Raw genomic sequence first — 20515 nt, forward strand, 5'->3', positions numbered from 1 at the left:
AAACGAAATTTGCCTTCCTCATACCCTTTGATATGTTTAAAAGTTATGACTAATATAAATTGTACTAATTAATTTGAAAATGAAATAAAATTATATGTTATGGTGATTATATCTTGATACTATCGTAATCGTAAACTGATAAATGAATTTGATAGTTTACGTTCCGTTTACAATTTTATAATCTGTATTAACTAACAATAACAAGCTATGAAAGAATATTCACAATGAAACTTTTGACCCATAATATGCTTACTTCCAGCATTATCAAAGGTGTTAAGAAAGGATACCCATTGACAATTGAGGTAACATTTATGATTATTATCTTCTGTGTCCTCCTAAGTGTTTGTAAGTACTGTAAAGGAACTCAGTCAGTGTGTGTTTCTTGAAAAAGAGGATGCTTACTTTACTGGTGCAACCTTGTCCATGCTGCAAGTTTTTAGTGGAGTCTAAGTTGCTCATTTACTTTTGTTTCTTTGTTGTACTATGTTCTTTGTTGTGTTTGTCTGGTTTTCATGTCTGGTGTTTGTCCCAGGAATGTGTTCTTGGGTTCCTTTGATTACACTTTTATGTTACACTAGCAGCAACATACATTTGAAGTAATGTTGAGAAACAAGAAGGGCTGCTTGGTTGACAAATTACCTGGATGTTTTGAACACCAATGTAGCTCCTTTGACATATGTTGTTCAGGCAGATCTATAAAGAGGTCCCATTATAAGCAATCCTAGTTGTCATTTGTGTTGTTGAGAAGAATCTCATCATATCATATCATTCTGAGAATGATTTTTATATTAACATTTAGACTGAAAATGGATACAATCTGTAACGTGTTATCAATTAGAGGAACACAATCTACCCCATAAATTTAACCTGTTATATATTTATCTTTTGATAAGTCGTTATTGTTACTGTTTGTCTAGAAAATTAAGCTCACTGTTTTAAAAGAATAGATATGTGTGGTTAAGCATGTGTTACATGTAATGTTCTCGATCCTTTTTAAAAGGTCTTAAACTGCTCAGGTTGCAAAATATCAATTATAAACAGTAAACATTTGTCATTAGTGATTTTTTATATCCAATTAATTATCATTTCTACTAAAATGTATACTGTTGATCTCGCTAAATAGCTACATGCCTGGCAAAAAATGCCTGGCTATCAAACAGAAGAATATTTGATATGCTTTTCTTTTATTTTCTACTTTTTTGGCTAGGTACATTGTACATTTGTGTCCTTTTTTACATTCATTTAATGAGTTGGCTCATGTGTCAAATATTTGGTATTTCTTACATTAATTGTTTTTTTATTAATAGGCAACAAAAGTAGAAGTTAGGGATGTGGACTTTAACCCCGAATTTACAGCAAGAATGATTCCTAAAGTTGATTGGTCAGCTCTTTGTCAAGCTGCCCAACAGGTAGTATGATTTTCACATTTTTTTCACATCTTGTGGTTTAAGATATCATAAAACACTTACTAGGTTGTTGATAATTTATAGTAATAATCAGGCTTGTAATGATGATTAACACAGATGAAGAATATATAAAAAAATACAATGTAAACAAATCTGTTTTTTACTTATGATTATAATTCACATCACAAAATTTTACCTTGTGTCACTGAGGATCTCTAGATCTCTCAGTGATAGTCTCGTGATAAATGGATTCAACAATAGAGTTCATCCATTAGCTAAGTAAATTACGGTAACTGCCTATTTAAATCTGCCTTCATACTAAACACAGTTGGCTATTCTGTCACATTGTACAATAGTTTACAGTATGTTTGAATTTATAGGTTGGACACAATGAAGGATTGCCTTCAGAACTTGTAGAGAATTATGAAGCAAATGAAGACTTTTTGAAAGCAGCTCACAGAGTATTGATGGAGGTATATATAGATACAGTACTGTTGTGAAGCAACAGTATAAGGGAAAATGTCCATATGAAAAACACCAATATTAAAACTATATGGTAGAAATAAGTCAAAGATGGCACCATCTCATCTTGAAAGTAATGAAAGTAGACATGAACATTTTTGGATAATAGTGATACACATACACACTCACACATGAACAACAATAAAGAAATTTGAGTCCAGTGTTTTCCTTAGGATATTGAAGCATTTTCAGTAGATTAGCAGCACCACTGTGTATTAGTTTTCAATCACAATCTTTTGTCAGTGAAGTAAGAAATGAGAAATTAGGCTAAAATGATGACAGTGTCATCTTTATTACATTTATCTTCTGCTCAGATTGTTTTGATATAAAACACTAACGTTAACTGTGAAAGATTTGAAGGGAAAAAGTAGATCATTATCTTCAAAAGTTAAAAGAAATTAAGAAACTAACACCTGTACAAGTGCAAGATAGGGAAATCTCGGACAGAACTATTTTATCTTACCCAAGGGTGTCTGAGATTTCCCTACCTTGTATGAGAAAAGCTGGTGTTTGATTCTTTTTCTCACATCGAGTTTGTTTTCTAATAAATTTTTTTGAATAAAAATGACATACATTTAACAGCTAATCTTGATGTATCAATGTGGCCAGTGATACATCATGACCAGGTGCTGTAAAAAAAGTCACTGAATATGAACAAAATGCATAAAATAATCAGTCAGCAGTTATTTTCATTAAAATTAATAATTTAAATGAATTTTTAAACACATAGCGGTAAGATTTGGTCATTCACAAACTCTTTATGATCGTGTCGTTTTTGCAGGAAAGCATACATAGTCTGTCTCAACCAGTGGGTGAGATAAGGAAATCCTGCACAGCTAAAAATGGGAGTTTTCTTGTCTCTTTAGTGAGAAAAATCATACTTTCTTTATTTCTTTACTAATACCCTCACTGGACAGACATGGTGGGGGCCACCTCCAGCCTCCAAGAGAATGTATACTTGGTGTAATAAATCTGAGGTTCTGTGGTGCATCTAGCATCTGACACACTAAAGTGTGCCCTCTTATTTTCAGTTCCTATCTAGAACATATAAACCCCATCTTGCAAAGTGTGGGGTAAATAGTGATTGGGGTTTCCACCCTTGCTTCCTTCCTTCTTTTGTTCCGTTACATAAGGGGGATCCATCATTTAATCTGTTACTTCTCCTACTCCACTGAATGGAATTTAATGAAACTTTCACAGAATCTTTATTACATGTTCACATTGTATTCTAATGGGGGAGTGGGGGCTATCAAGTTAGTGAGCATTGCTCAGTTTTTTTCTAGTATAAATTTACTTTCCAATGTTGTATGAAAAAGATATGATGTGCATGTATGAAGGCAAATTTGGGTTTATTTTTTTAGGTGGAGGTGTTAGAAGGAAGCTTGATATGCCCAGAAACAGGAAGAAAGTTCCCTGTGAATAAAGGAATTCCTAATATGTTATTAAATGAGGATGAAGTGTAAGGGCAGTCTTGAATCATAGACATGTAATAAGATATTGATAGGAGTTAAAAAACAGGCACATAAAATATCTTTTTGCATTGAAAGGTCATGCTTTAAGAACTGTGATGATTTTTTAAAAAAAACAAATGAAGTATTTCAACCTTTACATTATATTTACAATGCTGAAAAGTACTGGTACCTTATTGTTTAATTTTGCATTATAGTTGGGTAACCTTATGTCTGGGAAAACAATTTGTAAATTGTTAGCCCAGCAATAGATGTGTGTATGTCTGTTAGTTTGCTAAAACTGTTTTATCATGAAGAAATTAGTTATTTGTAATCATGCTATATCATTCATTGTGAACACATGTGTAAATAAAAATAATTTGTTCATTTATTTCCATTTTGTTTAGTGGTTTGCCAGGTGATTTTCTTCAGACTACAGTTTCATAAAAGGTTCACTCAAGTCTTAACAAAACATTTTAATTGATTGATTGATTATTGGGGTTTAATGCCTGAGCAGCAATATTTCAACTATATTCAGATGATGAACATGAAGTGGATGACAAAATGAACATGAAATGATAATGAAATGAAAAAAGGGATGGGACACAAGGATAATAGGGTGGACAAAATTTTGATTGCCACTACAAAAAGGGAGGGATGGGTAGGATCAGGCAATTTAGCCTCCTGTGGCGGAGCGCAAAGGTTCCTACTATCGAATACCATAGCAGGGTTCTTTAACGTGCGAGGAACGTGGCATCTTTCCCAACACAGTGCACCACTATGGTTTGCAGTCAGGTTTTCCGTACTATAGCCTGACAACCCCAGCATGTAACACACCAGGGGTACCTCATTCCACCACCTGGGGCACACAACCCAGTTGCTCTGTGAGCAGAGCGCCTAGCCCCCGGCTAAGGTACTGAGCACTATTTAGTCACCTCTTATGACAAGCTTAGCGCTGCTGCAGGCCTATTCTTTTTTGACACCTGCACCTACATGGGTCCAAAACATTTTAATATTACCTTATGAAAACACATCATTGCTTTACACCAATATCCAACATGAGTACATTGTTCACATAACCTTTCTTGTTCAGCCATTATTCAGTTAGGATATGGTTGGAAAAGATGTATATCTGTTCCATGATTTTTAATCAGGTAAAGCTTAGGACACTATTATTAGAATGATTTGAGAATTAGTTTCATATTTGCATGTTGGGTTGAACTGTGCATTGTACAATTGGAACATTCTTTCCTGTTTTACTGGACTGTAGAATATTTAGTGTTCAATAAATTTTCATGAGTTAAATAAGGAGAAGCATTCATTTGAAATACATGTACATGTATACATATTCAGCATGATGGTGTTATGGTATTTTTTATTTTTGTCTTTGTCACATATCCTAGGAATAAAAGCTTAGACAAACTGATTGTATATGGTTTAGAACATCTATGACCTATTTTTGAACTGAGCAAATAAACTACTAAAGTTTATTATGTCTTACTGATACATTTATCTATTCTAGGATAACAGTGATATTTACTTTACACATACATGTAGTACAAAAAACTGAATAAAGCAGGTTTATTCTTGAAGTTCACCTAGGGTTCATAACAAATCTAAAATTGAGATTTTCCTTCATTCCTTCCTCAAAATTTTGACCAATCAGATAGCTTAAAAATCCAACATTATGATTAGAGAAAAATCTCAATATGAGATTTTTAAATAAACCCTGTCAAGTATCAATTGTATGTGGAAGGACAGCTGGAATGCTCAGCATTAAAACTTTGTCAATTGACAAGTAGGGAGAGTGTGTGAATTACTCCTTACAATACCTACAACAACATCAGTCAAGTATTGCCATTTATAATATTTTATTGGACACTAAATTACAAACATGCACAATATTAAAGTTGAAACAATGACATATATTTTACAACCATTTCTACGACCAATTATTTTTTGTTCTGAGTCTCATTAATCAATGTGGCAAGTAAACATTCTACTAATAAAAGAAAAAAGTTCATATGAGAAAATAAAGAGTAAATATAGAATTACCAAATACGCAAAGCTCATGGCAATAGTCAAAAGGAGAAAAGTCTGTATCAGAAATGGCAATATCTCAGTGACAAGCTAAAAATCAGAAACAACTGTAATGGCCCTGACTTTCCATAAATACTGATATGAAAATATCAAATGTAACATTGGAGCGTGGTAAGCTTACTGTAAAATTATGACAATTGCTTTAACATAGTTAAAACATTAGGTTATAAAGTTTTAATAGCAACAAATTTTACACTGTAATATAAAACCATTACAATAAAATGCAATGTAGTAATAAGCAATGCACACATAAAACATACACTTATTTTTAAAAAATTAATCATGATGGCTATCATGAATTATTTAGCAACACAATAAAAAAAAAACTAGCATTACATATAATGTACCTGTTACATGAAAATGCCTTCAAAGTAAGCCATCTTAAGATTCAGTCTAGATAATTACCAAGTAAAAAAATATTCATCAGATAAAATTACGAGAAAAATTGTGATAAATGGTCTTTTTGTAGTTCATGTGTTGAATTTACAACTGATTGATTTCTTTATATGTTTCTGCATACTTTTAATTTGAAAATGCAATAAATATATTTGCTAATAAGATTGGTACACATACAGTGAGATCTGTTCACCCATAGCATATGAGAATGGATAAGTGGTTCTTACTGATATTCTGAAAAAAAAAAGTATGAACACTAAAAAGGTTACTAAAAAGATGGAACTAAGTTTGGGCAATTGGAAAGGCATAAACAGACAGAGTAATATTAGTACATCATTATTTCCATGGAAAGTTATGAGTAAAACTTGTTTTGACATTAAGTATTAAAGAAAAAAATCTTAACATCATACAAAGTTAAATGCAAGAATATCACAGAAATAAATGATGAAATTTAAATAGATCAAATATGTACAAAATTTGGATAACAAATTGGGGAGTAAATTATAAACTTGGATCAGACATGACCTCAGACTATATTTACATAGAACAAAGTTGAGAACTTTTATATGATCTAATTACTTTATTAATTTTTTTAATTGAATTTTAACATAAGAAGTTCTTGTGTTAATTACATTAGGGCTTATACAGGAGTAGCTACGAGGTTCATTGAAGTATCATTAGCCATCAACGGGTTGTGATGGTCAGCCTGAGGTCCACAAGATAACGTTGAGTCTGCACCAACTGCTCCTTGAGAACCTTGCACCCTACTTCTGTCAGGACCTTGATAGTATTCAGGATTGGGTCCACTGACACTTACATAGTCTTGTCTGAAAATATACATGTAAAATTCTGACTGAAATTAAATCAAGTGGATTATCTCCCTTTGCTAACTATGCATGGGTTAGACCTTTATTGTCATAGATATAACCCCTTACTTTTTCACTGAAATAAATTTGACTACTAAGTAACAGCCCATGGTTAAGTCAGTTCAGTATATCAAATGTCAGACCTGACAATAAAATAAGATATATGTGTTGTTTCACTACCAAATTACTTACAGTAACAATGTTTTATCAGCTCCTCTTCTGATAGTAGGATCTGGTCCCTTGGCTAGGCTGGACCTAGGTTGATCCAAGACTACCTGACTTGGATCAACGCTGAAATGGTTAAACAAGGATTAATTGAATGTAATAACACCCAGCTCTAGTAATGCATTATGATAATTGATATCAATATTTGTATGACAAGTAGTATTTTTTTTTTTATTACTAGTAAATACAGTAATACAGTGAAACCAGAATAAACTGGAAAACCAACTGAAAGAGACATTGTCTGAAGTCTCATCAGGTCAATGCCAGGTCAACCAAAATGAAAGACATTGACTTTAGTCTCATCAGGTCAGTGTAAATGCAAAGTAATCTAACTCCTGTCTAAACTGAACAAAATCTTCTGTCTGCATATTTTACATGATGCGAAACCTTCCTATACAGTTTAATAAAAATCCATTGAATGCTTAAAGAGGTGATGGGCTAATGAGTTTATAACACATGAAACCCTTAAATTGGATTATCTCACGTTGGAGTCCTCTGAAATTATCTATATTGCTGCATGCACATATACACAGGATATCCAACCTTCCTGTAAAGTACCATCAAAATGCCTTGAGTGGTTTCGGGGAAGTTGTGCTTACAAGAAATGTGGATGGACAACCATGCAGACAGACAAACAGAAAGAAAGGGTGATTCCTTTATACCCCCCAAACTTTGTTTGCGGGGGGTATAAAAATATGTGGGTTGTCTAAGAAAAAGAAAAAATATTTTTTTAATTATATACAAAACAAAATGCATGAAAAATATCTGAAACAATATCATAATAATGTAAGAAAACAGTAAAATATTGAAATTAATATATTAACTTGGTCTCGGTACCATCAATAGGTAATGTTTCCTTCCATCAAATAACTCTTTGAGACAAGCACATAAATAACCAGCAAACATGAATATATTCTTGTGAACAAAAGATAATATAAATAATTAAAACTGAAAGGAAATCGCATCCATCACAACAGTAACTAGAGCTTTAGAGAGCATGAATGGCTCACCTGGTCAAAAAGTCTTTTTAGCCTTATAAAGCTGGACTCTTGACCCTACTGTACTATTGTCACATGAATCATTTAATCAACAGAGAGCATCTTAGTTATCCACACAATTTTCATATTATCAAATAAATCTCCCATTGCCATTTTTTTTACACTTGAAGGGCAATAACTCCAACATGAATCAACAGATCTTTATGAAAATTGTGGGATAGGTACATCTCACCATGATGATCAATTTTATCCTGTAAAAATTTTGCAGAACCCATTGGTTTTCAAGTTATTCTCATACTTTTATCCTCAATAAATCCTCAATTTTTAGTTACGACAGCCATGTTTTTTGACAGATAAAAAATCTCCACACAAAGATTGTTAAAGATATCATAACAAACATTCGTGCCATGTTTGGTTACAATCCGTCCTGCTAGTAGTCTCAGAGGAGAAGATTAATGTAAAATTCAGGAAAAAAATTCATTTCGGGATTCATAACTGATTCATCTGTAAAGGGGTCTTTCTGAAAAATTTGGCACAGGTCCATCCCATCATGCTGAACAATTTTACTACCTGCCAAATTTTAGCTAAAGCCAACTGTTTCTTTGACTTATTTGCAAAATTCTGCAATTTGACCCCTATGGTCTATTTTTATTAACTACGGCAATGTTTTTATGCAATATCATAAATCCCCACCCAGAGATTGTTGAAGATGTTCTACAGAACTACATGCTAAGTTTTGTTTCAATCCATCCAGTTCTTTCAGATGGGAAGATTTTCAAATTTGGAAAAATAAAATTCAAGAATAAAATCCATTTCAGGACCCATAACTCATTTATCAACAACAGACCTTTCTGAAAATTTCAACATATGTCCAATCCATCATGCCGAACAATTTCATTTTCCCCAGATTTTAGCTAAACACAACTGTTTTTAGGTTATTTACCAAATTCTGGCATTTGACCACTATGGAAAACTTTTAGTAATGGTGGCCATGTTTTTGGCCATATCAAAAATCCCCACACCGGGACTGTTAAAGATACCCTAAGTAACACTCAAACAAAGTTTGGTTACGATCTGTCCAGACATTTTAGAGAAGAAGATGTTTGAAAAAGTTTACTGATAGGACGATAATGAGGAAGGATGATGACAGATGCAAAGTGATTATAATATCTCACACTGCCTTTAGGTCAGGTGAACTAAAAAGACAACAGTTCATATTGACCTTGTTTTATCATCATCCTTGACAACCATTCTTAAACAACATCCAGCTGCCAAGCTACCAAGAGTGGCAGAAAGGGTATTCCCTGTCATTCTATTTGTAGCATTAAAACAAAGATTTGTGTTCATTTTAATACTGGTACACATTTGTTCTTAGATAATTTTTCAAAAAACTGAAGCAAAAAATTGCTCATTTTTAACCTTCAAAAACAGTGACATTGACCTTGGTACTTCCTAACCTCAAAATCTATGGATGTGTCACTTGTTGGTAACACTTCTATCTGTCTATTTGTGCAAGTTTCATTGAAATCTTGAAGTTACCTTGTGTGCCAGAAACCATTTATGGACAAAAAGGAATATTTAAAGACAAAAAGACAAAACCTACAATATCATACAAATTTGGAATGCGTCAGAAAATTAAGCCGTAAACATTTCAAGAAACAATACATATAACTTACTTTTAGGAAAGAAAAACAACATAAACAATCTCTGTCCAACCCTAAGGGAAAGCTAAACAATATGAAACATTTTCATCAGCCATCCTTTATAACATAAAAATGTAAACATACTGAGATATTGTCTTTGATCGACTCTGTTGTTGTCTTTGTCTCTCTTGAGCCTTCATTCGAGCTGCATGTTGCTCTATTGTTTCATTTCCACCTTTCTGTTTTTGTGCTGTTTTTGTCATCTTAGCCACAGTATCTGAGGTTTTCTGTGGAGATGTTTTCTTGGAGGAAGAAGAAATAGGTTTTTGGTTGCTGTTCTTGGTGGGAGAATGAGTAGATTTTTGTTTGCTGTTTTCACTACCAAATGGTACGTTAAAAGCAGTATAAGTGCTAAAATAGAGAAGAAAATAATTTTTATTATATGTATCTATTAATTTGTTATTAATTTGTAATGAATGTCTAAAATCATAGAACAGAAACCTGGTTTACATGTAAGTGACCTTCCAAGGGATAGAAAAAATTATGGGCATATAAGACAGGTGATTTTAACATACAGATTAATTTTGCACAGAATGCACTATATTAGGAAGTCTCAAAAGGTTTTATTCAAATAAATTCATACAAAAATTATTGTGATACCCCTTGACAACCCCATAGTACTACCCTTGGTTCCAGTGATTTTCCAGTTTAAGTGAGGCAGACCAAAGCTACACATAATGAAAAGTCGTGTAGACATGATTGCATGAAGTTACTGCATCGTATGCAAATGATGCAATGTCCAATTGGAGCTGATCAAATTTTTTGTATAATTATATGTCTTGAAAAAAAAAACAACATCTGAGTATATCACACAATCCCTTCTACATAACTGTCCATAAAACAGGGCTTACGAAACTAAATGGTCTAAGAGCTAAATGTAATGAAGTTTGGGCAATAAATATGATATCTGTGCAGATGCATGTAAATGGTTGTGAAATCAAGCTAGGTAGGTGGATTAAGTATGATAGCAGAAGTTCTTTGTATTGCACATGGCTCTGACCCAACCTTGACATATGTAAGTCCAAATAATACTTTTTTTAATACAAATATAAAATATAAAAAAAATCTGTTTTTCTTTTTGCCTTCCACTGTTAATTAATAGTATTTTTACTAGTTTTCTGAAACAGTGAAACTTGTTTAAACTGAACCACTTTGGAACTTTTAAATTGGTTTGTTTAGATACATGTAGGTGTTCAATTTACCACTGTTAATACATTTAATTTGATATAAAGGAACTTTACAAAGAGTCTGGTTTAATACACAAGTTTTCTGTACTACATACATTTTTTTCAAAACAAATTACAATTCTATTACCTTGTGCTTGGTGTCTGATCAATATCATGACCAAAAACAACTGGTTCATTTCCACCAGAGAAAGTCTCTGGTACCAGTGATCCTGATGGTTTAAAGCTCACATCCTCATCAAATACCCTACTTCCTGTTCAAATATAGATTAAAAGTTGAAAATCAAATTTGTTTAATGTAACAGATTGCAACATAAGAAGCAATGCCCTTGAATTATATCAACTTCCCATTAACACAATATACCATCCCCCTTTTATTCACTTGCTCCCTTCTACATGAAAACTCCTCATTTCCCCCATAAAATCCCCATTGCATTTTTCATTATTAATTTACAAGTATAGCATTATCAACTAAATAATTATGTTTTTGTTTTAAATTATTGTTTTTAAATTAATTATCATTTTGAAATAAATAATAACCTTTCAACTATCCTCCTCATTTAAATTCCTGCCCATTCCCCATACAACAATATAAATATAGGAAATGAAGTTTACAAAAGAATTGCAAAAAAATAAATATAAATTCAAATTTGAATATAGAGGTTTATAGAACTTAAGTACTGGAATCTGTAAGAATCAGGCTAACATGTGATAAGTTATAATCTATTGAAGTTTGTTCATCTTAGAATTGTCAGAGGATGCCGAAAGGTGAGAGAATGAATGGGGAAGGTGAGTTATTGCCCTTTGATGATGAAATTGCAATGCATTTCTTATAACTTATACATATTAAAAATAACTGACACTTAAAAAAAATAAATGAATGCCATGTCAGAAATCATTCTGAATAAGATTTCATGGAAAGACTTGAGTTTTTTTTTCACAATGCTTCACATACTGCCTGAATCTTACAGAGGATAGTACGGTACTTAATGACAAACTTACTAGCTGTAGAACCTGAAGCTCCTGATGTGTGAGATTCACTGCAATTATAAATTACAAACATGTATTTGCTCAACTATGATAACACATTTACATACAAGTACCGCACTATTAACAAGATATTTTTGCAGCTGTTCTATTTCTGCAATTTTTGTGGTTAGATCCAAGATACAGAAACAAATCTGTGCTGAATACTTTTTAAAAGAAGAATTCAATACAGTATGAGATTCAGGTTTTCATACTAGGCTGTAATGTTTTAATGGTGGGAAAAATGAGAAAAAAAACTACAATATTTTATACTCCTTAGCAGTATTTACATTTCCAATACATTAAAACAGTTTTAGACTTGGTGTCATAATAGGCAATTACTTTTGAAAATAGTCTTCAGTTTGTCAAACAGTTTGACTAAACTTACATGTCTATCCAAGGAAATGGAAATCTCTCTCAAAGATTATATATACACTTAGATTCTCCTTCAGAAATGATTGGTTAAAATTATTTCTCCATTTGTGATGATGAAATTAAGATCTTTGACATGCGAGCTTCAGCTAGAATGTATCAATCTTAATTCTAACACAGAAGAGTGGAAAAATAATTTAAAGCAAGAAAAGATTGATTGAAAAACATCTGCAGAAATTAATCACTGCCTGGTGGTTTAAAAGTCACATGCATTTTTAATCACCGGCTAAAATAGGAGAAAAGTCTGTTCAGTTGAGTGAAATTTATCATTTGAATTAAATAATAAAAAATTGAATTAATCTTGGAGTAAAACTTACTCTCATTTATAAACAATTTCCCATACAGTTTGGGATTAAAATTGTACATGTGCAGCATAATTATCGCTACTGTCATTTGCAGTAGCATAAGATGGCATTTTACATTAAAGTACATTTTTTGTACACTCCAAAATGATAACAGTAAAATTTGATTTTGACAGAACTGGTTTTTGACTTATTTTTTTTCACTGTATCTTCTAGTACTACAAACCTTGAATTATTCAAGGATTTTAACATCGTTTCAAATAGATCCTCTTTATAATCCAATGTGTCTAGACCCATTGTAATAAAATCCTCTGCCAAGTCTGGATGTTTTCCTTTAATTTTAGTAATGACTGTAAAGAGAGAAGACTGCTATATTCACAAATCTAGTAGTCAGACTTGTCTGACCCTATTTATACCACAGATTGACTGAAATTTTTAGAATTGTTAAATTCAAAAGTGTTAAATCACTAAGGCTTCATTCCCTGTATTGAACATGGTTGAACTTTTCAGTGATGGATTTGGCTTCCTATTTTGATATTTTCGTTTTGAGCACTTCTTGTCTACAATACAATTTTATATTTAGATCTTCCTATATATTCATTTTTATTGCTGCCACTAATAAGTCAATGAAAGACGTTTAAACAGGAATTAGCGATGTAAATATGAGTGGTACATAAGTCATCAGAAGAATGAGAAGATTCATTACATAGAATACCTCAACATGGCCTAATCTAGACATTGATGACAAGAAGTTTTATTTGTCCCTCTGTTTCTTTTTTTTGTGCAAAATGATCCTTTAATAAAAAAGTTGATAGAAACACTTCAAGTCTCTTATACTGTCTACAGTAAATGAAACTGTATCGACAACAACAATTGTTACCGGTACTAGTAAGGCCTAAATATTACCGATGCTAGTAAGGCCTAAACAAAATTTCCTGTGTTTCCCCTTACCCTACAGGCCCTCGATTATTGTGCCTATTCTAAATTTTAACAAGCACTTTTCAAGTCTGAATGAGTCTACAACACAAATCAGTCAAATGCTTCTGAACAAATAAAAATATTTCACCTACATGTACCTACCAACCCGAGCATGTAAGCAGAAACATAAATGTTTTTTTTCCTTGGCATAACTGCTAAGGAAGTTAATTCAAGCACTTACATTCTTCAATGGCTAAAACAACAGTACAGATACAATACAAATCAATTTTGTTTCAGAATATCTGTGCAGTATCTTTGTAACTAAGATGAATAAATGATCTTTATTTGCATAAAACATGAATATGCTGTTGCAACAAAATAGACATAAATATATGAGATATAAACAATAATGAATTTTGTGACTAAAATTTTAACTGCCGGGAAGGGTTCCAACTTATAGATGAGATCTAGCTTATTAACTAAAATTTTCAGCTTGAAAATGTCAGACTTGATAACTGATACTTTTACCACATTCTCTATTCATGTCTGCAATATTCTTATTTTTTTTGCCATAGAGCACAATTTGTCAGATGGTTATAATAATTGATACCTCTTCTTTTCTCAGCTTCAGAAATCTTTGGTTTAGTTGGGGTAGGTGTAGGTGAAGGAGTCCTAGATCTTGACCTAGTCCCAGATTTAGGACGAGCTGGCTCTAATGATCCTACTGCTTTGTAACCCATACTCTCCAACTGTGATCTGGCATTTGATTCATTACTGTTACAACTGAAAAAAGTGAATGTTCTTTTTTAAAATAAGCACAAGAATTGAATGACGAACAATTGTAGATGTTTAACAGGATAAAATATGAGTCTATATCAGTAAAAAACATGTATTCTTTATTCTACAGTCATGAAGTTCAGGAAATAGAGTTGGTCTTTTCTAAGTAAATGGAAATCACCTGATGAACATCCTTGGGTAGCGTAACTGAACAACTGAGAAGTAGATTTTCTATCAGACAATTCACCCATCAATATTTGAATTTATGTTTTTCAAAAAATCTTAATCTCCTCAATTTTTCAATTAACTACCTAAGGTAATACATCAGGTGAACAGTTAATCCAGGTAAGATCAACATAATCATTGTATGCACTATAACAAACTGTCTAAAAAGAACTTATTAGGAGTAATTTGGAAGCATATACATGTAAGAGTTACTACATACTGTGATACCAAGTCATTTCATTTGAATTAATAAAATATGGCAATTATTTCACAATTTACAATATGTTTAAACCATACCCAGCAACTATATCTCTTATGATATCATAACGAGCAATTGGATAGATTTTCTGTAATTTTTTTACAATATTCTCCATCTTTAAATGTCCTGCTGATGAGTGGTCTACATCATTTTCTGGTATATACCCTGCTTTAGTAAGATGTGTTCTAGCTTCTTGCACATTGTTGTTCTTGCTGTAAAACAGAACTTGAGTTATAATTGAGATTTGATCTCACATGTTGTTACATCTGCTAACTTTTAAGAAAGGTGTAGGGGCATCAAGCAAGTTGATTATTGCCCAGAAATATCAACTTTGTTGTAAAAACATAAAAGATATTCATTACCATAGTAATATATATAAATATTAGGTAAAAGAATGTTTTGAGGCATTAGCTCATTGTTAAGACATCATAAATAAATGGTGCCACAATTATAAGTCATTTAACAAAAACTGCTGAGAATTTAAATTACATGTATTTTTTTGGACATAATTACATTCAGAAAATTATGTCCACACCCAAGACAAAACTTTATATTTTAAGATATAATTAACTATGAAATAATGACTGTATTAACTATATATGAAGTTGCTTCTTTGGCAAGGACATCATTTCCTTGCTAAAAAAATGACAGGAAAGTGACAAAAAAAGCACAATATTAACAGAATACTGTAAATGTATCAATTTTCGTTATTATTGTGATGGAAAGAGAACTTAACAAAAATAGCACCTGCCAAATGGATTTTTTTACACCATTTAACACTAATCATTTTTGAAACAGCGAAAATTGATACTCACGAATATACTCATTTGACAGAATCTGCAAAATTTAGCAACCGCGAAATTAATACTTTTACAGTATCTGAATACACAATTAATTTTTTAAACAACTTTTTTTATTAGTGTGCAGTTGTATATAACCAATGAGAACCTTGATCAATCCTTCTTCCTCAGGGCAATCTAAATAAATATTCTGTTAATAAAAAGTAACATACAAACAAAGCAAACACTCCCTGATGAAGAACATAATGGGAACATAATGGTGAAACTCGAGTTCACTCTACTTTTTATAGCACCTTATGGTATGTTTAAAAAATACAAGTACATATTTGTATATGAATAATGAGAAGCTATATTTCAAGTGTAAATTTCTATTACTTAAAGGATCAAAGAATGTCTGATTTAAAAAGTTACATGAATATCCCTATCTACATACATTTTCAGTGTTACTCTAAGTGTGTCATCACCAACAGTAGGAAACATGTTCTTTAACATATTAAATTTAGCATCATCTAGCCCAACAAATGTTGATTCCTAAAATTGAAATCAGAATGACATATTGTACAAATGTAAAATGCGGAAATATTCTTAATTTGATTAATGAGTCATATTGGGTAATTATATCGGTCAAATAACTTAATGGCTAAAACACATTAAACAAGGCAATTTTAATAGATATTTCAAGACTATGACTGTACATGCAGCAAAAACTATGGTAACATGTTTACAGTACCAGAACACCCAATAATTGTCTTTTAACAAATTTGTATCATCATCTGTTTTCTAGGTTCAAATTTTTGAAGATTACTTTTCTGTTTTACTGTACTGGTTTCAGTTTTGTTTGTGTTAGAAAAAAACTTTAAAAAGTCTTATAAAAGTTACTATACAACTTGTACTGAAGAAAAACTATTTTTCATGCAAAAGCATGAATTTAAATAATCAATCAAGAGTAAAATTTTGATTGAAAACTTTATCTTTTTGTTGATTCAAAGTAGTATTTCATGGACAGTTTAGTTTTATACATTGTGCATTTACAAGGGTTAAACATAATCTAAAATAGTTTATCTGTTGTGACTTCACATTTGTATGTAAATGTTTTATCCAGAAAGGACAGATTATTGAATTGAATGGATAGAAAAGTCAGGTTTATCTTCCAATTTATCTGTTTAAAGCGAGCTTGGATATTACACTTCATACAAGTACATACCTTCTTTGCTGCTGTTCCTGACCCCCTGAAGCCAAAGACAGGTTCCCCATGACTTGATGGCTTGGGATTTGGAGGAGGGTGGTCCTTCGGTTGCTTAGCATAGTAGTCTGGTCTGGGGTCAATCCATGTTGTTGCTTTGTTTTTGTGGTCAATGAAAAAGCTGTAATATACATTGTACATACATGTATTTGTATATACATTTACAAGTGTAAATTTCTTCATTATTTCTTTATCATACATGTACATACAATATGTCTATTTGCAGGTACCCTACATGTACCTACCCTTAACATTTTTTCCTGCTTGTACATGTAGCAGAAAATAAGACTTTTTCTTGCCTTAAACATGTACATTGATGTATATCAATTCAATCATTGTGAGTGTATGTGTTTAATAAAGAGTTACAAATGTACATTGTTAACAAGGGCATATATTTATATATGAAGATAAATAATGTACATGTATTTTTACTGGTTTAACCTCTTTCCCGAAAGATTGGACTGTTAAAATGCCTCAGTCAATACTCACAAAGTGGTCAATACTGGTTGACTGAAATTTTGATAACAAAATTTCCATCATTATTCAATATTTTGTGTCATTCATTAAAATAGAAAAAGTTATGTAATTAAATATCTCCTATGTTGCAGTGTTCTAACATTAACTGTACCATTACATAATAGTGAAATATTCCCCAATTCCCAATATATGTTTGTTTTTCATTTAAGTACTAAAAATATGTAAAATGTTGATTTTAAAATATTTCAGTATTCTTGCATTTTAAACATCTGTTTTTAAAATATATCCATCAATGGTTGTCTTTGAATTTTTATTGAAGGTTTAACATTTTGACCACAGGAATGGCATTAACTCAGTATACACATGTTCATTTTGTCACCAAATTAAAGTGTGGGATCAAAAAGAAGAATTTTATTACATGTACTATACATGTTCAATATTTGAATTGAAACTTTTCTATGATATAATAAGCAATCTTTTCTTTTTTTAAATATATGCAAAGCAGTCAGTTGCATCAGTTTAATGTGCATTTGTTTTCATCACAGGTTATGAGTAAAATATCCCAAGCACTTCTGAAAAATTGTTATATCTCAGGAATAACTGAGGAATAGTAAATCAAAATTATGAATAAGACTTACTTAGGATAAGCATGTACATTATAGCTGGAGCTGCCCATAACTAAGGGTTATAGTAAGAATTCAAAAAAGTTGAAACCCATGGTGACCGTTTTTTTATGCTTTCTACATTTTTGTACATATTAAAAAAGATTTCAATCTGTAAAGCTTTTAAGATGCAAATGTGTGAGATTGGGCAAAAATTTAAAAGATCACAGGCAACAAACTAAAGATCAAAGTTAAATTATGCCAAATCTGCTTCGAAACGCATGAGTCTCACACAAAATGTATGAGACTTGACAGGCTGGAACTGTTTAACTACATTTAAGAGTTCACCAGAATCAGAGACCTATAATTAATGAGATAAGAAACTTGTTAATTAGCCACTTTATTGATAAAATTATCATGTGAATTGTAGCAGTTGCTCAAAAGATGTAGAAATTGGAAACTGAAGATTCCATTTAATTATCTATAAAAACAAAAAAGATATAATATAGAATAGAATGATAGAATATTGAGAAAATAATGAATTTACATTTGTCTATAATACCAAAAAAAAATGACAGGCCTTTTTTCATGGTGTTTTTGAATTATTTTCTTTTTCATAAAAATTTTCTTCTTTTTAGTTTTTTGGTTGTTTTTTTAAAGAAAAATGTGGTATGAAGATGAAGCCAGTTACTCCAGCAGTGCTAGAGGTTGTCTGGCAAGCTACTTTCCGACTTGATGCCTTCCTAACCTCTATCATCTGACATGTTGAAAGCCATCGCAAATTTTATTAGCTAAACATGTGTTTTAAAATACTTTGAGTCTTTTATTTACATAAAAGAAGTTTAACCTACCGGAAATCAAGCAATAAAAATCCTAAATTTTTGTTAAATATCTAGAAAACATATGTAATAAAGACAGTTATCAAAATGACCAGCCATTTTAAATTAGGTCAATAATTTTTTATGGAATACAATATACTTTTGACAAAACGAACTTAAGTTGGTAAAGGCAATTTATTGGTCAATTTGATATGTTTGTATCGCAAATTTTTAAATCCGTAATTTTATCAATCGGAATTACACATTCGAAAAGCTAAAAACCAAATGTTAAGTTCATTTAAACTGTTTTTACAAATGATTTCCAGGATTGCTGGATTTCCTAATCAGGTATGTCATTATTTTTTTTAGTTTGTTCACCTTCCCTTGACATGGTAAAGAAACTGTATAAAATGTTTTAAATAGTAAATATTGTACTATAAATCTGCAGATTTCAAAGAATGTTGCAGACCTGGTGAAATAATTTTTCTATCTGTTGGACATTTGGTCCGGCAACCTAACAAAATCTGCTGGACCGAAAAAAAAACCCCAAGAATTAGCAGCCACGGACGGCCAACTTTCCATTCTGGATTAATACTCCTTGTTTTACATTTTTCCTCCTATTCCTGTTGACGAGCTTTAACCTCTGCATCAGTAAGCTTCCTTTTTAAGGGCTTTCCAGGGATGGCATCCCTATTATATACTAAAGCCAGAATCATTTCTCTGATCCAATTTATATTTGCCTCGATTCGGACGCCATCTTTAAACCGGAAGTTCCAGTTGAGGCATGTCTAATAAAAAATGTACCCGAAATCTCACAAATTTTACCTGTTGGCTAAAAGTACTGGTCATTTCTGACGAATTTCGCCATGACAGATATCGGAACGAGCGGTATGCAATAAGCAAGTTTTATTTTAATATAATATTTGCAATACTTTTTTTAGTCATGATCATTTAAAGTCAAGGTTATTGTTGATTAAGAAAAGACAAGATCTTGTTCTGTGCCGCATGTTAATATGAGATTTTAGTTAAATGAAAATCTCTTTAATACATGAATTCACACTTGTCAGCATGCTCTGAATCAGTGAATGACCCTAGATTTGTCCCCAAATAACCTATTGACGTCAATGAAGCAATGTAATTTTAAATCATGACGTCATTAATCTTTAAACAACGGGAAAAATATATTATTTTTGTCCATGGCGTCCACAAGTGTAAATATGTCTATTAGGATCAATTTTACAGGTTTATGTCTATGTCAGAATCAAACATACTAAGCTCTCTGATTTGCGTCCCAACGAGCCTCGAAACCTGGTGGCAAAGGTGGTATCCAGTCGGTAGACATACTACTTCTATGTTTACGGCTTTATCGCAAGCGATTAGCAAATATCATCTAAAATGCGGTGTTAGTTTATGTGTTTATCATTTCGAAATATAAACCGGAAGTAGAATGAAAATAATGTATGACACTCTAAAACAAATGTCGATTTTTCGATGCCGGACCCAAGTTAAGATCTTTGTCGTGTTTACATAAGTTAACCATATGTTATCAAAATATAATAATGAAGCCCCCTTTGAGTCATACGGGTGTTTATAAAAAAAATATTAATACCACTGCTTGGAAAAGACCTGAATTTTCCAATTTTGCATTCCGTTTTAATCCGAGGCGAAACATACCTAAATTGGCTAAAACAAACCATTTATGATAATCAGCTTGCATTTGATATGATATACATGTTGATTATTCAGTTTTGTAGCTGATCTTATAATATGATGAAGGTGAAACATTTT

The 20515-nt window shown here is 31.7% G+C and overlaps 2 protein-coding genes across 3 annotated transcripts; one reads left to right on the forward strand and one right to left on the reverse strand.

Moving 5' to 3' along the window:
• Positions 1–167: 167 nt before the first annotated feature.
• Positions 168–3767, forward strand: LOC148611384 (multifunctional methyltransferase subunit TRM112-like protein). The gene is made up of 4 exons (XM_088591880.1): positions 168–302; positions 1308–1409; positions 1787–1879; positions 3290–3767. Exons 1-4 carry the CDS (start codon positions 225–227, stop codon positions 3389–3391), a joined length of 375 nt encoding a protein of 124 aa, XP_088448006.1. The 5' UTR covers positions 168–224; the 3' UTR covers positions 3392–3767.
• Positions 3768–5230: 1463 nt separating this feature from the next.
• On the reverse strand, positions 5231–20202 carry LOC148611385 (uncharacterized). 2 transcript variants are annotated; one of them, XM_088591874.1, is made up of 12 exons: positions 19999–20183; positions 16792–16951; positions 16021–16118; positions 14826–14999; positions 14137–14309; positions 12835–12958; positions 11851–11888; positions 10979–11102; positions 9749–10015; positions 6931–7029; positions 6505–6699; positions 5231–6106 (listed from the first exon to the last, which is right to left on the reverse strand). In XM_088591874.1, exons 1-11 carry the CDS (start codon positions 20067–20069, stop codon positions 6513–6515), a joined length of 1515 nt encoding a protein of 504 aa, XP_088448000.1. In that variant the 5' UTR covers positions 20070–20183; the 3' UTR covers positions 5231–6106; positions 6505–6512. The 2 variants fall into 2 exon arrangements, with proteins under 2 accessions (XP_088448000.1, XP_088447999.1); XM_088591873.1 differs by having other exon boundaries at positions 5231–6699; positions 19999–20202.
• Between the last annotated feature and the right edge of the window lie 313 nt (positions 20203–20515).

The sequence above is a fragment of the Perna viridis genome, chromosome 7 (genome assembly GCF_037379345.1).
Source record: "Perna viridis isolate PV_CMFRI_1.1 ecotype Kerala chromosome 7, ASM3737934v1, whole genome shotgun sequence".
In the NCBI taxonomy this organism is placed as follows: Eukaryota; Metazoa; Mollusca; class Bivalvia; order Mytilida; family Mytilidae; genus Perna; species Perna viridis.

Excerpts from the sequence above, each read along its gene's own strand:
- LOC148611384 (XM_088591880.1), top strand. The coding sequence starts at position 225 with ATGAAACTTTTGACCCATAATATGCTTACTTCCAGCATTATCAAAGGT. Across the intron at positions 1,410-1,786 it reads TTTGTCAAGCTGCCCAACAG|GTTGGACACAATGAAGGATT; the intron begins GTAGTATGATTT and ends TTGAATTTATAG. Across the intron at positions 1,880-3,289 it reads CTCACAGAGTATTGATGGAG|GTGGAGGTGTTAGAAGGAAG; the intron begins GTATATATAGAT and ends TTATTTTTTTAG.
- LOC148611385 (XM_088591873.1), bottom strand. The coding sequence starts at position 20,069 with ATGTCTACCGACTGGATACCACCTTTGCCACCAGGTTTCGAGGCTCGT. Across the intron at positions 16,952-19,998 it reads GACGCAAATCAGAGAGCTTA|CTTTTTCATTGACCACAAAA; the intron begins GTATGTTTGATT and ends TGTATATTACAG. Across the intron at positions 14,310-14,825 it reads ATAAGAGATATAGTTGCTGG|TTGTAACAGTAATGAATCAA; the intron begins GTATGGTTTAAA and ends CACTTTTTTCAG.